The sequence below is a fragment of the Falco peregrinus genome, chromosome 2 (assembly GCF_023634155.1).
Source record: "Falco peregrinus isolate bFalPer1 chromosome 2, bFalPer1.pri, whole genome shotgun sequence".
Taxonomy (NCBI): Eukaryota; Metazoa; Chordata; class Aves; order Falconiformes; family Falconidae; genus Falco; species Falco peregrinus.
Window position 1 is genome coordinate 37,601,851 of NC_073722.1, and position 17,479 is coordinate 37,619,329.

The window sequence follows — 17,479 nt, forward strand, 5'->3', positions numbered from 1 at the left end:
AGATAATTGAGAGTGGCTTGGCAATAGCATCTGCCAGCTCGCTCAGCACTCAGGGGTGCATCTCATCAGGGCCCATGGATTTGTGGGTGTCAGGTTTGCCTAAACAATCTCTAGCCTGATCCTCCTCAACCAAGGGAAAGTCTTCCTTTCTCCAGACTTCTTCTCTGCTCTCCAGGGTCTGGGGTTCCTCAAGGTCGTCCTTGGCAGTGAAGGCTGAAGCAATGAAGCCATTCAGTAACTCTACCTTCTCCATGTCCTTTGTCACAGGGGCACCCGCCTCGTTCAGCACCAGGCCCACATTTTCCCTATTCATCGTTCTCCGGCTGATGTACTTGAAGAAGCCCTTCTTGTTGTCCTTGACCTCCCTCACCAGATGTAATTCCAAATGGACCTTAGTCTTCCTCGTCGCCTCCCTGAATGTTCTGACAACGTTCCTCTATTCCTCCCAAGTGGCCTCTCCCCTTTTTCCGTATTCCACAAGTAAACTTGCTGCTTCTGTTTGAGGTTTGCTAGAAGCTCCTTGCTGACCCGTGCAGGCCTCCTGCGCCTTTTGCTTGATTTCCCGCTCGTGGGGACGGACCTGTCTTGAGCCTGGAGGAAGTGGTGCTTAAATATTAACCAGCTCTCTTGGACCCCTCTTACCTTGTGGAGCCCTAGCCCATGGGATTTCTCCAAGTGGGTCCTTGAAGAGGCCAAAGTTAGCTCTCCTCTAGTCCAGGGCTGCGATGCTACCTGTTGCCCTGCTTTCTCCACACAGGGTCCTGAACGCCACCATCTCGTGGTCCCTGCAGCCAAGGCGGCCCCCAGCCTTCACGTCCCCAGCCAGCCCTTCTTTGCTTGCCAGCACAGGGTCCAGCAGCCCACCTCGCCTCGTTGGCTCCTCCACCAGCTGCCTCAGAATGTTATCATCATCAGTGCTCTGCAGGAACCTCCAGGACTGCGTGAGCCTGGCTGTGTTGTCTTTGCAGCAGCTATCAGGGAGGTTGAAGTTTCCCCCTGAGAACCGGGGCCTGTGATGGTGGTGCTGCCTCCAGTGGTCTGTAGAAAGCCTCGGCGGCTTCCCCTTCCTGATCGCGTGGCCTGGAGCAAACACCCACGGGACTGTGCCCCGTGTCGGCCCGTCCCTTCACCTTTATGCGTAGGCTCTCACTTGTTCTGCATCCAACCCCAGGGAGAGCTGGATACGTCCCAGTTGCTCCCTCACATGAAGAGCAGCTCCAGCGCCTCTCCTCGCTGGCCTGCCTTTCCTGAAAAGTACGTAGCCATCCACGTAGCATTCCAGTCACGCGAGCTGTCCCACCATGTCTCTGTAATTGCAATGAGATCGGGGCCCTGCGACGGCCACGCAGATCTCGGATTCTTCCTGTCTGTTCCCCACGCTGCGTGCCTTGGCGCGCAGGCGTTGCAGGGAGGTAACTGAGCACGCGGGTTTCCCCGGAGGAGTGGGAGAGGGTCTGCCATAGCCACATGCACCCCTGAGGCGGCTGGCCTGCTGGGTCTCATCTTGGGAGGCCGCAAAGGAACATTTGTCACTGCTCTGGTTGGCCTGACTTTTCCCCGGTTGGATGTTATGGCATGGTGGCACTCTCTCTTCTGACCAATGAGACAGATTTGAAGTGGTAATTCCTTCTGAGAATATCCTTGCACTGTGTGTGTACCTCTTGAGATGCTGCAAGTGCAACTTCAATTTACAGTCTGAGCTGACAGAAGACTTGAGAGGAGAGACATGCCATGGGGTAGACATGGCAACTATTATCGCCAACATTGAATTCCATTAAAATTTTCCTTTTCCTTTCAGAATAGCATTAAAGATGTGAAATACTGTGCTCTAGTTGACCATAAATGCTGGTTTTGTTATGGAAAGGCTTAGTCTTTTAGTCTTAGTAGTTCATGTTACTGCTGTTTGAATCATTAAGTAGGGGAGCTCCCCTCTGTGTATGTAAAGTTGGAGGGAAAAGAGAGTTTTGAAGGCAGAATTCCTAATTCTAGAGTTGTAGAGTTTTATGCATCACTTGCAAAATGTGGAGGCACAGACTGAGCAATTAAAAAATACCTGGAATGGATACAAGGGAGGGTTACAGTATTTTGTTGTAATCTTTCTGACTTGTATTCAAAAGCAGCGCCAATGACCTACAGTTTTCAGATATTATGGAGCGATCAAGTGAAGAAACCTCAAGGATACACACCTTCAACAGATTTTTTTCCAATAATTCTTTTTAGCCATGTTTTAAAATAAATAATTAAAAGAGTTGTTCCAGGATGCAGTGTATTACCTTTAATAAGTGAAATTTGATTTTCAAGCTGGAAAACACATCCCTTATGTCCTCATCCTTAGCATTCTGCACCCATGAAATAAATAAGGTGAGGAAAGTCAGGCAGAAAACATGCCTTAAAGGTCTTATAGCAAATTTGTTATTCTAGTGCTGTATTTTCTTGCAGCATTTTTCTTTCACATCTCTCAAGTGGTCAGGATACTTTCCGGTTTGGGTTTATGTTTATTTTTTTAATGTTTAAGCTTAGTCAATTAGTACAGGAGGGTTAAAGTATTGGTTTTTGTCTCTCATGTCTGGAAACATTCTAGCGTTATTGAAAATCATCATGAAATTTAGGGGGATATTAAGACTGCGTAGAACTGAAGCTCTTCCTACGCATTTGGGTAAAATCAGTAGAATCATAGCAATAACATAATTTCATTGTGTATAATTTTAATTTACAATTTTATACGGTTTCATTCATAGTCTCAGAAAGAATGTAACATAAATTCTGTTTAGTAGTACTGATGTAATTCTAGTGATTTTTGGTTTTTTCTTCTTCTTTAGGGTGTACCTCAGTTACCATGTGCCAAAGCATTGTATAACTACGATGGAAAAGAACCTGGAGATCTTAAATTCAGTAAAGGAGACATCATCATTTTACGTCGACAGGTGGATGAGAATTGGTATCATGGAGAAGTCAATGGCATCCATGGCTTTTTTCCTACCAATTTTGTTCAGATTATTAAACCTTTACCTCAGCCTCCGCCTCAGTGCAAAGCACTTTATGACTTTGAAGTAAAAGACAAGGAAGCAGATAAAGACTGTTTACCATTTGCAAAGGTAAAAGTGGACTAAAATTATTTTTTTTAATAATTTCATTCACAGAGATAATGATAAGGCTGTTCTGTAATCTTGTATGCATTTTTTTAATGGAGCTGCACAAATATGAAAAGACCAAGTGATTCTGCAAGTATTTCTCCTACGTTGATTAGTTTTGCCTTCCTTCTCTTCCTAAATTACATACTCTTTCTCTGAGGTTTTATTTTTGAGACTGCATTCTTTCATAATTGCATCCTATTCATAATTGTAATCCTATTAATTTATGAAAAATAACCTATGTTATTAATTAAGTGTTCCATCTTGTAAAGAAACATTCATTTTAAATGGTTGAAGTTGGTACTATTTTCAGCTTTGCATTTAGTAAGCAACAGTTTTAGGATCTACTAAAATTTATAATTCTATAATATTATTAATTGCTTTTTGGAACATATAACATCTCTTCTTACATTGTTTCTATTGTAATTAGTTTTCTGTTTTGCAAGGCACATAGTGATACAGAATTTTAACAGGACTTAGAGCTATTCCCTTCTTTCAGTTTCTGATTCTTTAGTTTATCAGATTTCGCAAAAATGTTGCAAGATCACATGTAAGCTAATCACTTTTCTACCCTTGCCTATTAAAAATGAAAAGGCTGGCTAAATTTTAAAAAGGAAAGATATTATTAATATGTCGACAGACAGTGGTTATTACAACACAGAACAGCAATACTGTTGAGGATGATTGGCATTAGTTTGCATATTTTGATTAACTTGTTGGCGAACTTGGGGGGTTTTGTTTTTTTTAAATCTGCAGTCTCACTTGAGTAAGCATATATGTTTCAAAATATTTTAACTTGCATATGAAACAATTACATATCTCAGTATAAGTAAGAGCAATGCAAGTAAATCCTTTTTTCGGTAACATTCTCAAAACAGTATCTAATCCAAATGCTCCATGCAGATGTGAAAGAAATTATATCACTTGCCGGTGTTCTTAAGTACTTAAGTAGAAAAGCAATATCTAGGGAAGATTAGGTAGTGAGTCAGTTGAGAAGGAAAAAGATTGCCATTCGGTTGATTACTGCTAAAGACTTAGAGGGGAGCTGATGAGTATCATGGACTGAACACAGCAGCAAGTCTGGTACTAAGGACAAAGTCAGGTGGCCAAGATTAGCTGCGGACAGTTGGCCAAACTGACAAAATAGGAAAAGGAACAGCTGGAATGAACTTCAACCCCAATAGTGGCACGTTCCTGTTATAGAGTGCTTTCTCTGTGATTCTTGTCTGTGTACCGCCTTCTCTAATTACCTATGTGTTATGGAGGGAAATTAAATTAGAAGTTTAATTAGAGCTGTGAGACATAATCACTGCATGTTCACGCAGGATGATGTTCTGACTGTAATTCGGCGCGTCGATGAAAACTGGGCAGAAGGAATGCTGGCTGACAAAATAGGAATATTTCCAATCTCATATGTTGAGGTGAGTAAAGTTGGGCCTTCAGTAAGGTTGTGCCCACTGTGTATTGCATTTTCTAAAGGGAAAAATAACCAGTACTGGTAGTGATTCTAAAATAATGTGAGATATAAATAATCTTAGACCTAGAATAATCAAAGATCTGTGTGCTTAGTTTGGGAAAAGTTAATGACCTCAGCAGTTAAACCAGTGGTTTTTACTTAGCTATTTGATACCTGTTTTCATTGAATGAAATTGGAATGAGAGTATTTGGAGGCAATCACTGTGTTTTCCTGATAATACTGGAGTCATGCAGTCAATCACAAATCACACTTAACCATGAAGTGAAAGCAATCAGTGAGTCAGAGTAATAATAGTAAGCTTTGCACTGTCCCTAATACCTGCCTCTCAATCAAAACCTGATTAGCACAACTAGGAAGTTAAAGAATATAGGCTGTTGTTAAGCAGGTAAAACACTGACTTGTACATGCAACATACTCTAATATAAAATCCTATGTGTTTTCCTGCATGTCTCATATGTAATGCAACAATTTACAGTGAGAGGTAACATTTGAGAAAGTTTCCCCAACCTTTTAAGGTCTAAGATCTAAAGGTTTATCTTCTATATAGAAAGGCATAGGTGATTAAGAACAGTGTGTACAGTTGCATACAGAGGTTTGGAATAGTATTTATCTTCTTCTGATAGGTATGCTATAGAGACTTGGTAAGATACACTTGCACTGGCAAGATTATGTTTAAATATAGGCGACAGAATGGTGAAATCAAAATGTAATTTTGTAGTACCAGTGGGATGAGAAGTATGTACCTCAGGTCACAGAAGAAATGTGTAACCATGCTAAGAATCAAGTCAGGTTTTATTAATTCAATTTCTGAATGCCCTGATGAGATGGGACCCTTTTAAAAAATTGACTGTGTTCAACCAACATATTATTTTTAAAAGGGAAATATGTATATTAATTTTTATAGGTTGATGTAAGGGTCAATATATCTGGGGATAGAAAATTTCACATGACTGAAATAACAACGGCAAAACCAAAAGGGTTTCACCCTGCTTAGTGCAATTCTAGCTTCAGTTTAAGAAGTTTTTAAAAGCCGGTTTCAGAAGTTCTTGCCCCTGGCTATTCATTCCTAGCTCTTTGCAATTAACTGCCCCTTCAGTTTAGCCAGTAGAGCTTTTTGTGGTGCTTTTTAAAAGTAATTAATTTAACTTAGGCAAGTTAGGAAAAGCTCTTTCTAGGGCTGCTGCTTGGGCTTACTATTTGGCTAACAACTCTTCCATTTCTACAGAAGTTTGCAAAATGTAGATACTGTTGAAAAAATTTATATAAAAATGATACTCAGTCACAAAATGTATTTCACTGTTGATGTTTTCAGACAAATTCCATCAACTATGAAAATGTTTCTTCAATTAACCGTTTTTAGAACAGGCACAAGCACTTGTGTACACACTCGCAAATCCCAACTATAATGATATGGGAAATCTAGAACAATAAGTAATGCCCAAAGAGATAGTTCAGATCAGATAGGTGGATTTTTTCAGTATGTACTAAACCAAAACACATGCTGTGATGAAGAGCAGTGCAATAACATGGAAGACTATCAATTTGCATTTTGAAATGTCTGTTTTCCAAGATTATATAGCTATTGTTTTGGAGAATATACAGACAGTTGATACAATTATATCAAACCATTCTTACTTATGTTATTATTAAAGACACCAAACATGAGATGTAATTTTTGAGGGTTTTTCAATACGGTATTTTTAGTTATATTTCCCAATCCTGTAATCATTGCCTATTTCTGTCATAATGACAGACATACCTTTACCGTGTGTGTGTTAGCCCACATCCTTTTTTCTTTTGTTTTAAAATGTGAATTAGTAGCTGCATTTACTGGAGATTTTCTGATACCATTAACTTCAAAATGAGTGTAGTCTGTGATGTTCATTCTGAGTATAGGTCTGATACTTGCAATATTTCTTGTATGAGGAGGTCTCAGGATAACCTCAGGACGACATGTTGACATCCATGAATATCTCTGATTATGTTTGAGGACAACTTCCTGGAGGAAGATTATATGATTCAGTGTTTGCTAGTCTGTTCTATTGTTTCACATTGCTTTCACTTATTAAATTGGTGGTAACAATAAAAGCTAAGAATGAAAATATTTTGAGAGAAATTTTAATAGTGATTCCATAAGAAGTATAGTTTAACAGACTCACAAAACATTACATCTTTATCTATAGACACATAGCATTGTGAAATAATTACTTCTATTTGCAAATGGAAAATAATGCAAACATTGTAAAAAATGAAATTCTATTTTCTAGAAAGTGCTAAAACCAAACAAACCCTCTAGTTTTACTAGAGTAAGACCTGATTAACATATCTAAATTAGACTTTTTTGACTGATGGAATTTCAGTGTGCTTGCATTAAAAGCGGGTCAACCAGGTTCTTGCACAGTGATGAAATAAAATGCAGTGAGTCTAGAAACTTTATTATTCATAAGTTCATAACACTTACGTAATCGGAACTAAACAGATACTATTAGAATTTTTCTACATAGAGTACAGTTCTGTGTACAATATGCATTTGTTGGAAGGACCTCAAATTTGACATTTTGATGTGGTTTAATGCATTACAAATCCAAAAGGTATTTAAATCCTTACAAGCTATTTAGCACTCGTACAGCATGACTAGAAAAATACAAATATCCAGAATAGAAAAAGAAAAACCAGGGAAACAAAATCACTTTTAAATCAAAATCAGTAGAAAATAATGACAGCTTTTGTTTTCCCAAGTTAATATGAACAACTGGGAAACACAGTTGTATTAATCCAGCTCCTCTAGCTTTATTTATAAACAATCTTATAGAAATGTATGGGAATGTATGGGGGAAAAAAGTCAAATTATCTAAAATACTCACTGTAGTATAATTTTAAGTTCATTGTCATTTTAAACATATGCATCTATCAGTTAACATTTTAAGCAACGAGAACATAAGATTTTATGTACATAGTATGTCAGGTTGTGGTGGGGGTTTATTAGCATCTTCTCCTGTACCAAACAGGAGTGTTTCAAAACATATTTGATTTTTATTGTGTCTATACACTTCAGATTGGATTTTAGGCTGAATTTCTTTTTAATGTTGTACTTATTAGGCTAACTTTGTCTATCACTGTTAGATGATGTGATCTGATTTAATATGTGTAGAAAAAAAAATAATCAGACTTTTGTGACAATACTAACACAGAAGAATAAGATAAAACCTTTTATGGCAACTTTTCTCTACTTTTTTACTGTTTTACCTGCCCAGAACTTAAACCAGAAAATTTATGCAAAACCTGAATGTTGTATATTATACCACATCGAGTGCAATTCTTAATAGTCTAATCCCCACTATATTTGAAAGTGATAATCTCAATGTTATCATTCCAATGACAATTTCTAGGCATCATAGTTTTGATTAATTTCCCTAACAAAAACTGCAATAGAGAACTATTCCATTTGTTTAAAAAATTAATATAAAAGCAGCTTTGCTTATGACTGTGATCTGTTCAAGATTTGCAAAATTATTTTTCCACTGGTTTGGACAAAATACATTTGTTTTGAAACTTTAATTGCAAATCTGAATTTAGGCTTCTAAGCTATTACCTATCCTCCAGGATGACACAAAAAAAAAAAAAAAAAGCCAGATAAGGACAATGTTTGCCTTAGTTCCACTTAAGCTTTGGTCCTTTGTTTCCAAATATATGTGAAAGTGAAATGTTGTCTAGAAATCTGAATTTGACTAATAATAGTGTTGGTAATGTGGAAAAATAACTCCTTGACATATGGTGATGTAGTGAAATTGCATAAATAAAAACTTCGGATGAATGTGAGTAAAAAGATTGTTTGAGGCAGAAGATGGTGTTTTCACTTAATTTCAGAAAGTGGTGATACTTGAATTCTCACTGTGTGAGTGAAGAACACCTCAATTAATTTGTAAAGTAAGTACAGTAAAGCACAACTATAAGATACCTTGAAATAACTCTTGGATGGTAGTCTACTTGATAATTTCTCCAGATGGCTGCACTCAGGCAGAAACCTCTCTGCTAGCCCCAAGCCCTACCGCAGCACTGAGGCAGCTCAGCCGGCCGCTGCTGTATTGGCCCCCACTTAGAAAGTTGTTCCATTTCCTGGGTTTGGGGCAGGAAGGGGAATTGGATTCCAGGCTACCTGTTACAGCAAAGATTTTGTTGAATGAAAAAACCAATAAATGTGAATGTAAAGGTTAAAGTAAAGAAGCTTCAGTTCAAATACATCTGTTCAGGAAAACAACTGACGTAGAAAATGAGGGAATAGATACCGAGGTATTTGTGGCAGAAAGGAATGTTGTATTGAAACACTTTATAGCATGAGTGGGATGCATCCCCATGGTGACCTTGAATGGTTGCTAGCCATTTCATTGGAGAATGCATGCAAGTTCTTCTTTTCTCTTCCTAAGGAAGAAATAAACTGTACTACGCTAAATATTTTGCAACTGTTGCTGTCCTCAGGTTACTTCTAAGAAAAGGCCAGTAACCAGTTCACTTCCATGTTTAGGTTCATGCTACTGTCCCGTGCTTGCTTCTGTACACAAGAAAGCGCAGTATGTTGCTTATATTTGAACCAGTCTTGAATCAATCCCATGGGCAAGCCTTTATTTAATAGGTTGATCGCTGTATAGAATAATAAGACTCTGCAAGCATGAATACTTTCAGGAGGTAAACAAACATAACTAGGTGTAACAGTTACCTCAGGGTGCTTTTAGCAGAGTGGCTTTGGGTTTTGGTTTTTATTCCTGGGTGATCTCTTAACTTTTCTGATTAGGTAGTTCTTGTTTTAGAAATGAGTACTGCCTTTCTTTCTCTGACCTGTGTAATTTGTGAACAGGCTCTTTGATAAATAAAGGGGTACATTAGATAAGAATAGAAGCGGTTGCAGCCATTGTGTAAGATATGGAAGACACAAATTCTCAGGAAGGACATGGAAGAATTTCAGTCTCAGCTGGAAAACAATGAAATGTGCAAATACATAAAATTATTAGTCTTTGAAAAGTTCGCATGTTCTTGCATGATGGATAGGACCCTGATAGGATGAGTAGCAGAACAGGCATTTTGGTCTAATTATCTACTTGTTTCATATCCTTCAGCCTGATATCAGTGTTCTGTGATAAAATAACATTTTCACTGGTCTGTTAAAAGTATATATTTTATTAAATCTAGAATTTAATACATTAAAAAATAATTATACAGATAATTATCTAAATAATGGCTTTGCAGTTTAATTGGAGAAAGCTGTATGGTTATGTCTTCTGTACTATACAAGTGGTACAAAATTATTTTGTCCCTGTGATCCATGTCCAGCATTAGGAGGAAGGAAAATCTAACATCCACCTTTTTCTTAGGGTTGGTTTACTACTGTGACATTGTCTTCTCCTATCTTTCCTGTTCTCTTCAGCTGCATTCTAAAGGACCAACAATAAAAACATTTCAGAAAAAAATCTACATTCTCATCTTCCTATCCTTTTTCCCATTATGCCACTCTTCCACTGCAGTATGTTCTAGGTAGTTCTTCCTCTTCAAGCATTTCATAATTTTAATTTTCCTGCAGTTGCATCCTGGTAGGTTTTTGTGTCAACCCCTCATTGTTCCAGTAGTTCTAGTTTTGAACTTTGTTTCTCTGTTTCTTCTGTATATGCATGGAATTTCCTTCCAGATCTCATTTTTCAAATACCACTTGAAAACCTTTTCTATTAAATAAATAAATAAATAAATAAATCTTCATTCTTTCACACCACTTTCTATAACCTACTTGTCCTCAGAGACAGACAAGTGTTCAGGGTGTAAGCTGTTGTCATTTCTGGGAGCTGCATTTGAATCAGTGTTGATGCTGTCATGATTGATGATGTGTTATTTTTCTAGTAAAGATTTGATGGGGTAGAATACTGCTTTAAAACTCTTCATGAGCCTAGTAGGTATCTTAAGACTTGTAGAAAAACAGGTAAAATAAATGGAAGAAATAATATGCTGTAGAACAGAAATAGTACTTCCACAGTAGCTAATCTCATTCTTTCATCCTGATGTTCTTCATAAAAGATTTTTCCCTTCTTCCTAACTGGCTGCATTTATCCAAGTAACAGTATTCATATTTAGTGGTACATATTAACATTACTTAACTTGTTCAGAAAAGTGGTGCTGGTGTTACTTCAGCTCGTGAATAAAAGAGGACTCTGACATTGTTATTTCCACTAGCTCTAAAATATAAATAAGACTTTCTGGAAGTAAAGGGCTTGTGAAAAATGTAGGGGGGTTTGTTTGTTGTTGCCCGCCCTCCCCTCACATAGCTTACATTTTATTGTAAGAAGAAAATGTGTGGGATTCCATATTTCTTCATTAGGAAGGAAGGATTTGTTTGCATTTAATATAATATTGTAACAAATTAACAAATAGAAAATTTCATTGTGAACAAAAATTCATTAAATAAACTTTAAAAATGCATTTGAGGGTTCTTGGGCACAAAGATGCTGCTTCTGCATTAGAAAATTCAGAAGGTGAGAAGGTAGTTCCACAGAATTGCCAGTATGTATTTCTTTTCTCCTTATACTGTCTTATGCTCATATAGCTACTTGTTGTCAGGCTGATACAGCTGGATATTTAGTCTGTCCTACTACGTTCTTAAATTTGCATTTAGGAAGCCTGTTATTTTACTACAGGTAGTGTTAAAGATATGTGTGTAAGTACCAAGGGATTCTAGGAGAAATGTCTTCAAAAGCCTACATGCAGAGGTGTGGGCTTATGTCATACAAACAAAACAAAAAAGATTTAAAGTGAAATGAACGTTCAAGAAGTTTTGTGATGCAGATTTTTATATTACAAGGTTGGAGGGGACCACTGTGTTCTAGTCTGACTTCTAGATGAAACAGGCAGTGGATGTTGCTGAATTAAGCTACGTCTAACTAGAGCATAGTGGCCTTTCTTGATTGAATTTTTACCTCTGGTGGGTAGTCCACAGCAGCCCGAGAGTAAGTGTGTTAAGTTTGTAGTGACAGACCTGTTGCTCCGTAATGACTAATATCTTTTTTTTGTTATATTCAGGTGATTTTTATGAATAAAAAAGTACTAACATGTGACTATCTTTTGTAGTTTAACACAGCAGCCAAACAGTTGATAGAATTGGATAAGCCCTCAGGTTCTGCTGTCGACTCTGGAGAAGGTACCTCTGGGGCAGCCCACAACAATTCAACCCAAAAGCACACTGATACTAAGAAAAACACCAAAAAACGGCACTCTTTTACCTCCCTCACTATGTCCAACAAGTCTTCACAGTCTTCTCAGAATCGCCACTCAATGGAAATTAGTCCTCCTGTCCTCATCAGCTCCAGCAACCCAACCGCAGCAGCCCGCATAAGTGAGCTGACAGGACTTTCCTGTAGTGCCCCTTCTCAGGTAATTTACATGAAATCAAATATAAATCATGTGTGCATTTTTTTTAAATAACTGTAAAAGTTTCTGATCTTACTTATTAGATTACTTACAGTTATTAATGATGTGTAAATATTAGCATGTGCTTTCATGAAGTTAATCTTCAAACATGACATCATTAAAAGAAAACATTTTATAACACTTCTTATACAATGATAGCAAATATTTTTGCTTTTGTAATTAATTTTTTTCACCGTTTTTAGTTTATTAAGTGTCACAAGGATTTTTATTAAACTGTAGAAACTAGAAACTGGAGTGATTTAATTTCTTGGGTTTTTTCTAAATTGTATATAATATTGGATATTAATACATGTGAGTAAAAGGTAAATTCAACTGGAAAAGTACATGAATTCCAGAAATATACTGTATTAATGTGACTGTGATAAGTGGAAATATTTATTTGTTACTTTCCTGCTCCTTCAAAGCTCTTAGTTACAAGCTACAGTAGTTGGTGAACAGTTGTCTCTTTCACATAAAGATTATGTTTTGGGAGAAGAGGTAGTAATAGAGAGTAAGAAGTATTGATGTCACTTTACATGAGCTAGTAAATATATTTTATTAGCACATCTTTGGGATCTGACAGCCTTTTATGGAAGCTAGTTCAGTATATCTTCAGAGATTCTGAAACTTCAGGAAAAGTGAGCAGTGTAATCCAATACTGTTTGTATGAATATCTAACAAAAAATTAGTTCCAGTCTAAAGCTGCTGATAGCAGAGTACTGGAGATTTTGGCCATGAAGCTTACAGCTGCGTCAGAACCAGCTCTTATTAAACTACTTAGAACTGACCCTGCTGGTTGTTTTCTTTTTTTGACAGGTTCATATTGGTACTACGGGGCTAATTGTGACTCCACCCCCTAGCAGCCCAGTCACAACAGGGCCTTCATTTACCTTCCCATCAGAAGTTACCTACCAAGCTGCTCTTGGTGTAAGTACTGTTTAAGAAAACTCAGCCTTCATATTTATCTTTTGTCTGTTCAGTCTTTTTTGTTTCTCAGGTTCTGATATACTGATTTGAAATTATGATTATCTAGGGGGTAGACAATGGTATAAATTGGACTACAGAAAAAGCATTCTTGAAACAAAAATGTTTGCATCCTGTCATGCATATCCATGTCTCCAACTTCGCTGTCATGTCTCTGTAGTAAACACACTTCTTTCCAGAACAGTGTTTCTTTTCAACATGAGTAGGAAAGATTATGCTGGGGAGGTGGGTAGGTTAGGGGAAACAAGCAAGACCTTACAAAAAAACATCAACTTGAGACCACAGCTGCCAGATATTTCTGTCTTACTTAATGTCAGTATTATCAGGATTTTTTTAAATAAGTTTCGAAACCCTGCTTTCTCCTAATTAAATAAGATTATTTTAGTTGTGTGTATCTAGCATGTCTAAAGTTCTTGGAGATCAATATGAAAAACTATTGCAAATGGCCATCTTTCATAGGAAGGAATATATTGCAGTGTTGTTCGCTTTGGACAAAGTCAATGACATTGCATTCAAAAAGTGCAAGATTTCATTCCAAAACCAACTGAAGTTCTTTATTTTGCTGTGCTTCTGGTAGAGAATCTCTGGAATATCCTCTATCATACTGCACTTATCAGAGCCTGACCTTAACTGAAGTAAAGATTGTGGATAATATCAGAGATCTTCAAGGGAACTTAGTGAGCCTTTATTTTGATCATGGGAATTGCCAAATCTTATTCTTGGTATGAGTCCAAAATTGTGCTTAACCCTGACCTTTAGGGGAGGGGCACAGCTGAATAATAAATCTTCACTTAGTTTAAAAAAACAACAAAACACCCCCCCCCAAAAAACCCAAGGCTGTTGATCTTGTTTAGGTGTCTAATTATTCTTGCAGTCTTTAAAGCAAGTAAAACATGATGAATAGCCTTGCTGCTAAATGCACCTGGGTTTGTTTTCAACATTTGGCACTTGGATGATTTTACACATTTGTCTGCAAAATCCAAGGCAGAATTGTCTGTCGTCTTTTATCAATGTTTTGTTAAGTAAATGCTTAGGTGTGGCTCAGTTGCAGCAGAGAGGTTGCATTTTGACAGCTTTCTTTGGGACTTTTAAGTTATGTTTTTCAGTCCTTAAAATTACGATGCTGTTATTTTCTGAATTATCTCAATACTTCTTTCTGAAATGGTAAGCACATGGTAAGTGCATGCCAGAACCAGGTATAGTACTGCACAGTCTTTTTCAGTCACAACTATATTGATAGTATGACCCTTTTATCCTGTTAGTCTGATGTTTAGATCTTGCGAATTTGCATCCATTCATTTGGTCTGACTGTAGCACAAAGTTTATGTTCAGCTACATATCCACCATGATCCCACAAATATTCGTCATTAGTGATGTAGTAATTACTGTCCTGCAAGTAAATGTATGTCACATTCTTTGTTCTTCAGACAGATGACCTTAATATTGACAATTTTACATACAGTGTGCTTTTGCCCTGTCTTACTGAGTAACACAGGTTGTGCTATAACAATGCTGTGTCCTTTTATTGTTAACAACTCCTTCAATCTGTGGATCACCTGTGCAGTCCTACTGTTAAATGTATGCTAATCTGGAACCAATTAATAATCTCCTTGTATTTAGAGTCATATTTTACTGTCACAGGGTGGTTGAAGTTGGAAGGGATCTCTGGAGGTCATCTAGTCTAACCTCCCTGTACAAGCAAGGCTGCCTAGAACCAGTTGCCCAGGATGGTGTCGAGATAGCTTTTGAATATCTCCAAGGATGGAGACTCCACAAAATCTCTGGGCAACCTGAGCCAGTGCTCAGTCACCTTCACAGTGAAAAACTGTTTCCTGATATTCAGATGGAACCTCCTGTGTTTCAATTTGTGTTTCACTGGGCACCACTGTAAAAAGCATGGCTCCATCTTTGTATCTTCTCTTTGGGTACTTACATACATTGCCGTGATCCCCCTGAGCTTTCTCTAGGCCAAACAGTCCCACCTCTCTCAGCCTTTCCTCACAGGAGAGATGCTTCAGTCCCTTAATTATCTTAGTAGGCCTTTGTTGGACTCTCCAGTATGTCCATGTCTCTCTTGTACTGGGGAGCCCAGAACTGGACACAGTACTCCAGGTTTGGCCTCATCAGTGCTGAGGAGAGGGAAAGGATCACTTCCCTTGACCTGCTAGCAAGACTATGCCTAATGAAGCCCAGGATACCGTTACCCTTCTTTGCCACAAGGCTCATTTTTGCCTTTGCCTCATTGTTGGCTCATGTTCTTTGTGTCTACCAGGAAGGACCCCCAGGTCCTTTTTTTGCATATGATGTATACCTCTAATACTAGAAACAATTAGCTGCTTATATGTATCCATGTAATCTTTTATACTTTGTTCATCCTGTCCTTCAGAAAATACCTGTGAGAACTGAGCAAATAAAATCATTGTTGGTATCATCTGTGCTCTTAGGCAGAATACAAGTCTAGCTAACATACAGGCTGCAGACATTTAGTAATTGATTTGATTCATTGCTGAGATACGTTTTGGAGAGGATAGGGTAGGCAGGATTCAAAGCACCGTTTCAAAAGTTCTGTCAGAAGTTGCGTTTTTTCTCCTCTCAGAAGAAAACACTTCTGTTTGTTATTAAGAATCAGTAGTTCTTTCTTTGGTGCCAACATGGAAAAATACTTTATTTTGGTGCTGGTGCAAAGTCATTAAACCACCTCCAGTGCTTTAGTTGCATAAGCTTGTTCAAAAGCAGCCTCACCATTGGTACCCACAGGAATTAAATTAACAGTGCTAAATGCAGCATGGAGTGAAACTCCTGCCCCATGATTGTCCTGTATCCTGGAGTGCTACTTTCTCTTTGTGATAACCATGTTCCTGGTTATGTTTCCAATTAGGCATATAATTCCTATGGAGAATCTGAATTATTCTCTGCCACCTCTTTAAAAGTCAATAACCTTCTGTACATAATGTTCTGTTTCTTCTTGACTTGTTTTCAACATGACTAAAATACAAACTGGCAGCTCAGTTTAGAGTCAGGTGGTTCCTGTGTTTTTTTACTATAGTGGATATTAGATAATGATGCAGTTTATAGTCACAGACTGTGAAGCGTCTTTTACGTCACTTTTTCTCTTGCTTTGTATTTCTTGTTGTAATTTTAGAAATGTGCACAACGGTTCTGACAGAGCAAGAGAGAAAGTGATGATCTTGTGTCTCTGGATGTTTCCCTTCTGGAAATACCCTCCCTGACATTCTGAGCTTTAATTTCAAAGTACAGAACAATTGTGATTGTGTGATTTAATACATCAGAAGTGGTTGGCTTGAGTTCTTTTACTCTTGTATTTTTTTTTTTGCTTTTGTAAGTATAAACTCCTGCATTTCTCTAAGCTTCTCCCTTTAACTTTTTCTTCATTTCTCAACACTAAGCAAATGACAGAGTTGGATTGGAACAGGGAGAGTTTCTCTTTAGCATGAAGATGGTTTCATTGTATCTTCTTCCTGTCAATCATTTTGGAGTTTATAACACTATTTAAAAGTAAATGTTTTAGTTGATTTACAGTTATTGTGAGCAAGCTATTTATACAACTTCTTTTACTTCATGCCAAACTCAGAATAAGGGGAAAGAAGACATCAGAGAGGATGAGCATGATTCGCCATCAGTGAAGAAGAGAAGGATATGTTCCTTTACAGTAATCCTGAGTTTACACATCTTTGCTACATTTATCTGTCCTGACTGTAGAAGCAAAGAAAACCTAGTGTCTTCTCTTACCTTTTGTAAGAAAGATGGGTGTTTTATTGGTAAGAGAAGATATTATGAGCTGTCCTGTTCAGTAGCAAGTTTCTCTAAGATACTTGAGGTTAATTCCTAGCCCAAATAAGCCTGTGAGTCTTTTGTCCGTGTATATGTATAGGATCACTTTTTAGTTTGTTATGTTGTTGGGGTTTTTTAATAATTACTATGGTGGTTCAAAAAATACCGATTGTATTAATTTTATTTTGTCCGTAATAATCTTTTGTAGATGTTATTTGGTACCAAACATTGTATGAAGTAAGTAATTAACAAATTTGCAGCCAAAATTGACACAAATACAACTTAGGAATGAGAGTGCTTTTGTCCAGTGACCATACACCTTATCTGCTGCTTCTGTCACTTAAAATTTAGTTTGTATTCAGAAAATGTGATGATTTATTGGAAACTTTTATCTTACAGCAGCATTTCTTTAGCCAGCCACATTAATTCTTGTTTTGTGTTTTGAGGTTTGATTTTTTGAAAATGAAGAAGCTATGAACTGAGACAAACTTTTCACAACTGAAGCTTTTGACTGTGATATTACCACTTACACTGTTCTCTGGGGCTTCAAACCACAACTTTGCCCTTAACGGGCATTAATTGATCTGCTTTTCTTGGCTACTGGCATTTTTGAACCTTGTAGCTGCTTAGTATATTTGAAGTTCTTCATAAA

General features: G+C 37.4%; 1 protein-coding gene across 2 annotated transcripts in view; it reads left to right on the plus strand.

Annotated features, from left to right (window-relative positions):
• The window catches only part of SH3RF1 (SH3 domain containing ring finger 1), a 91,258-nt gene that overhangs the window by 51,135 nt on the left and 22,644 nt on the right, over positions 1–17,479 (plus strand). For both annotated transcript variants that reach the window (XM_055794325.1, XM_055794326.1), the window contains exons 3-6: positions 2,820–3,095; positions 4,457–4,552; positions 11,713–12,015; positions 12,868–12,978. In XM_055794325.1, the coding sequence (XP_055650300.1) occupies positions 2,820–3,095; positions 4,457–4,552; positions 11,713–12,015; positions 12,868–12,978 (786 nt within the window). The remainder of the gene's footprint in view (positions 1–2,819; positions 3,096–4,456; positions 4,553–11,712; positions 12,016–12,867; positions 12,979–17,479) is intronic.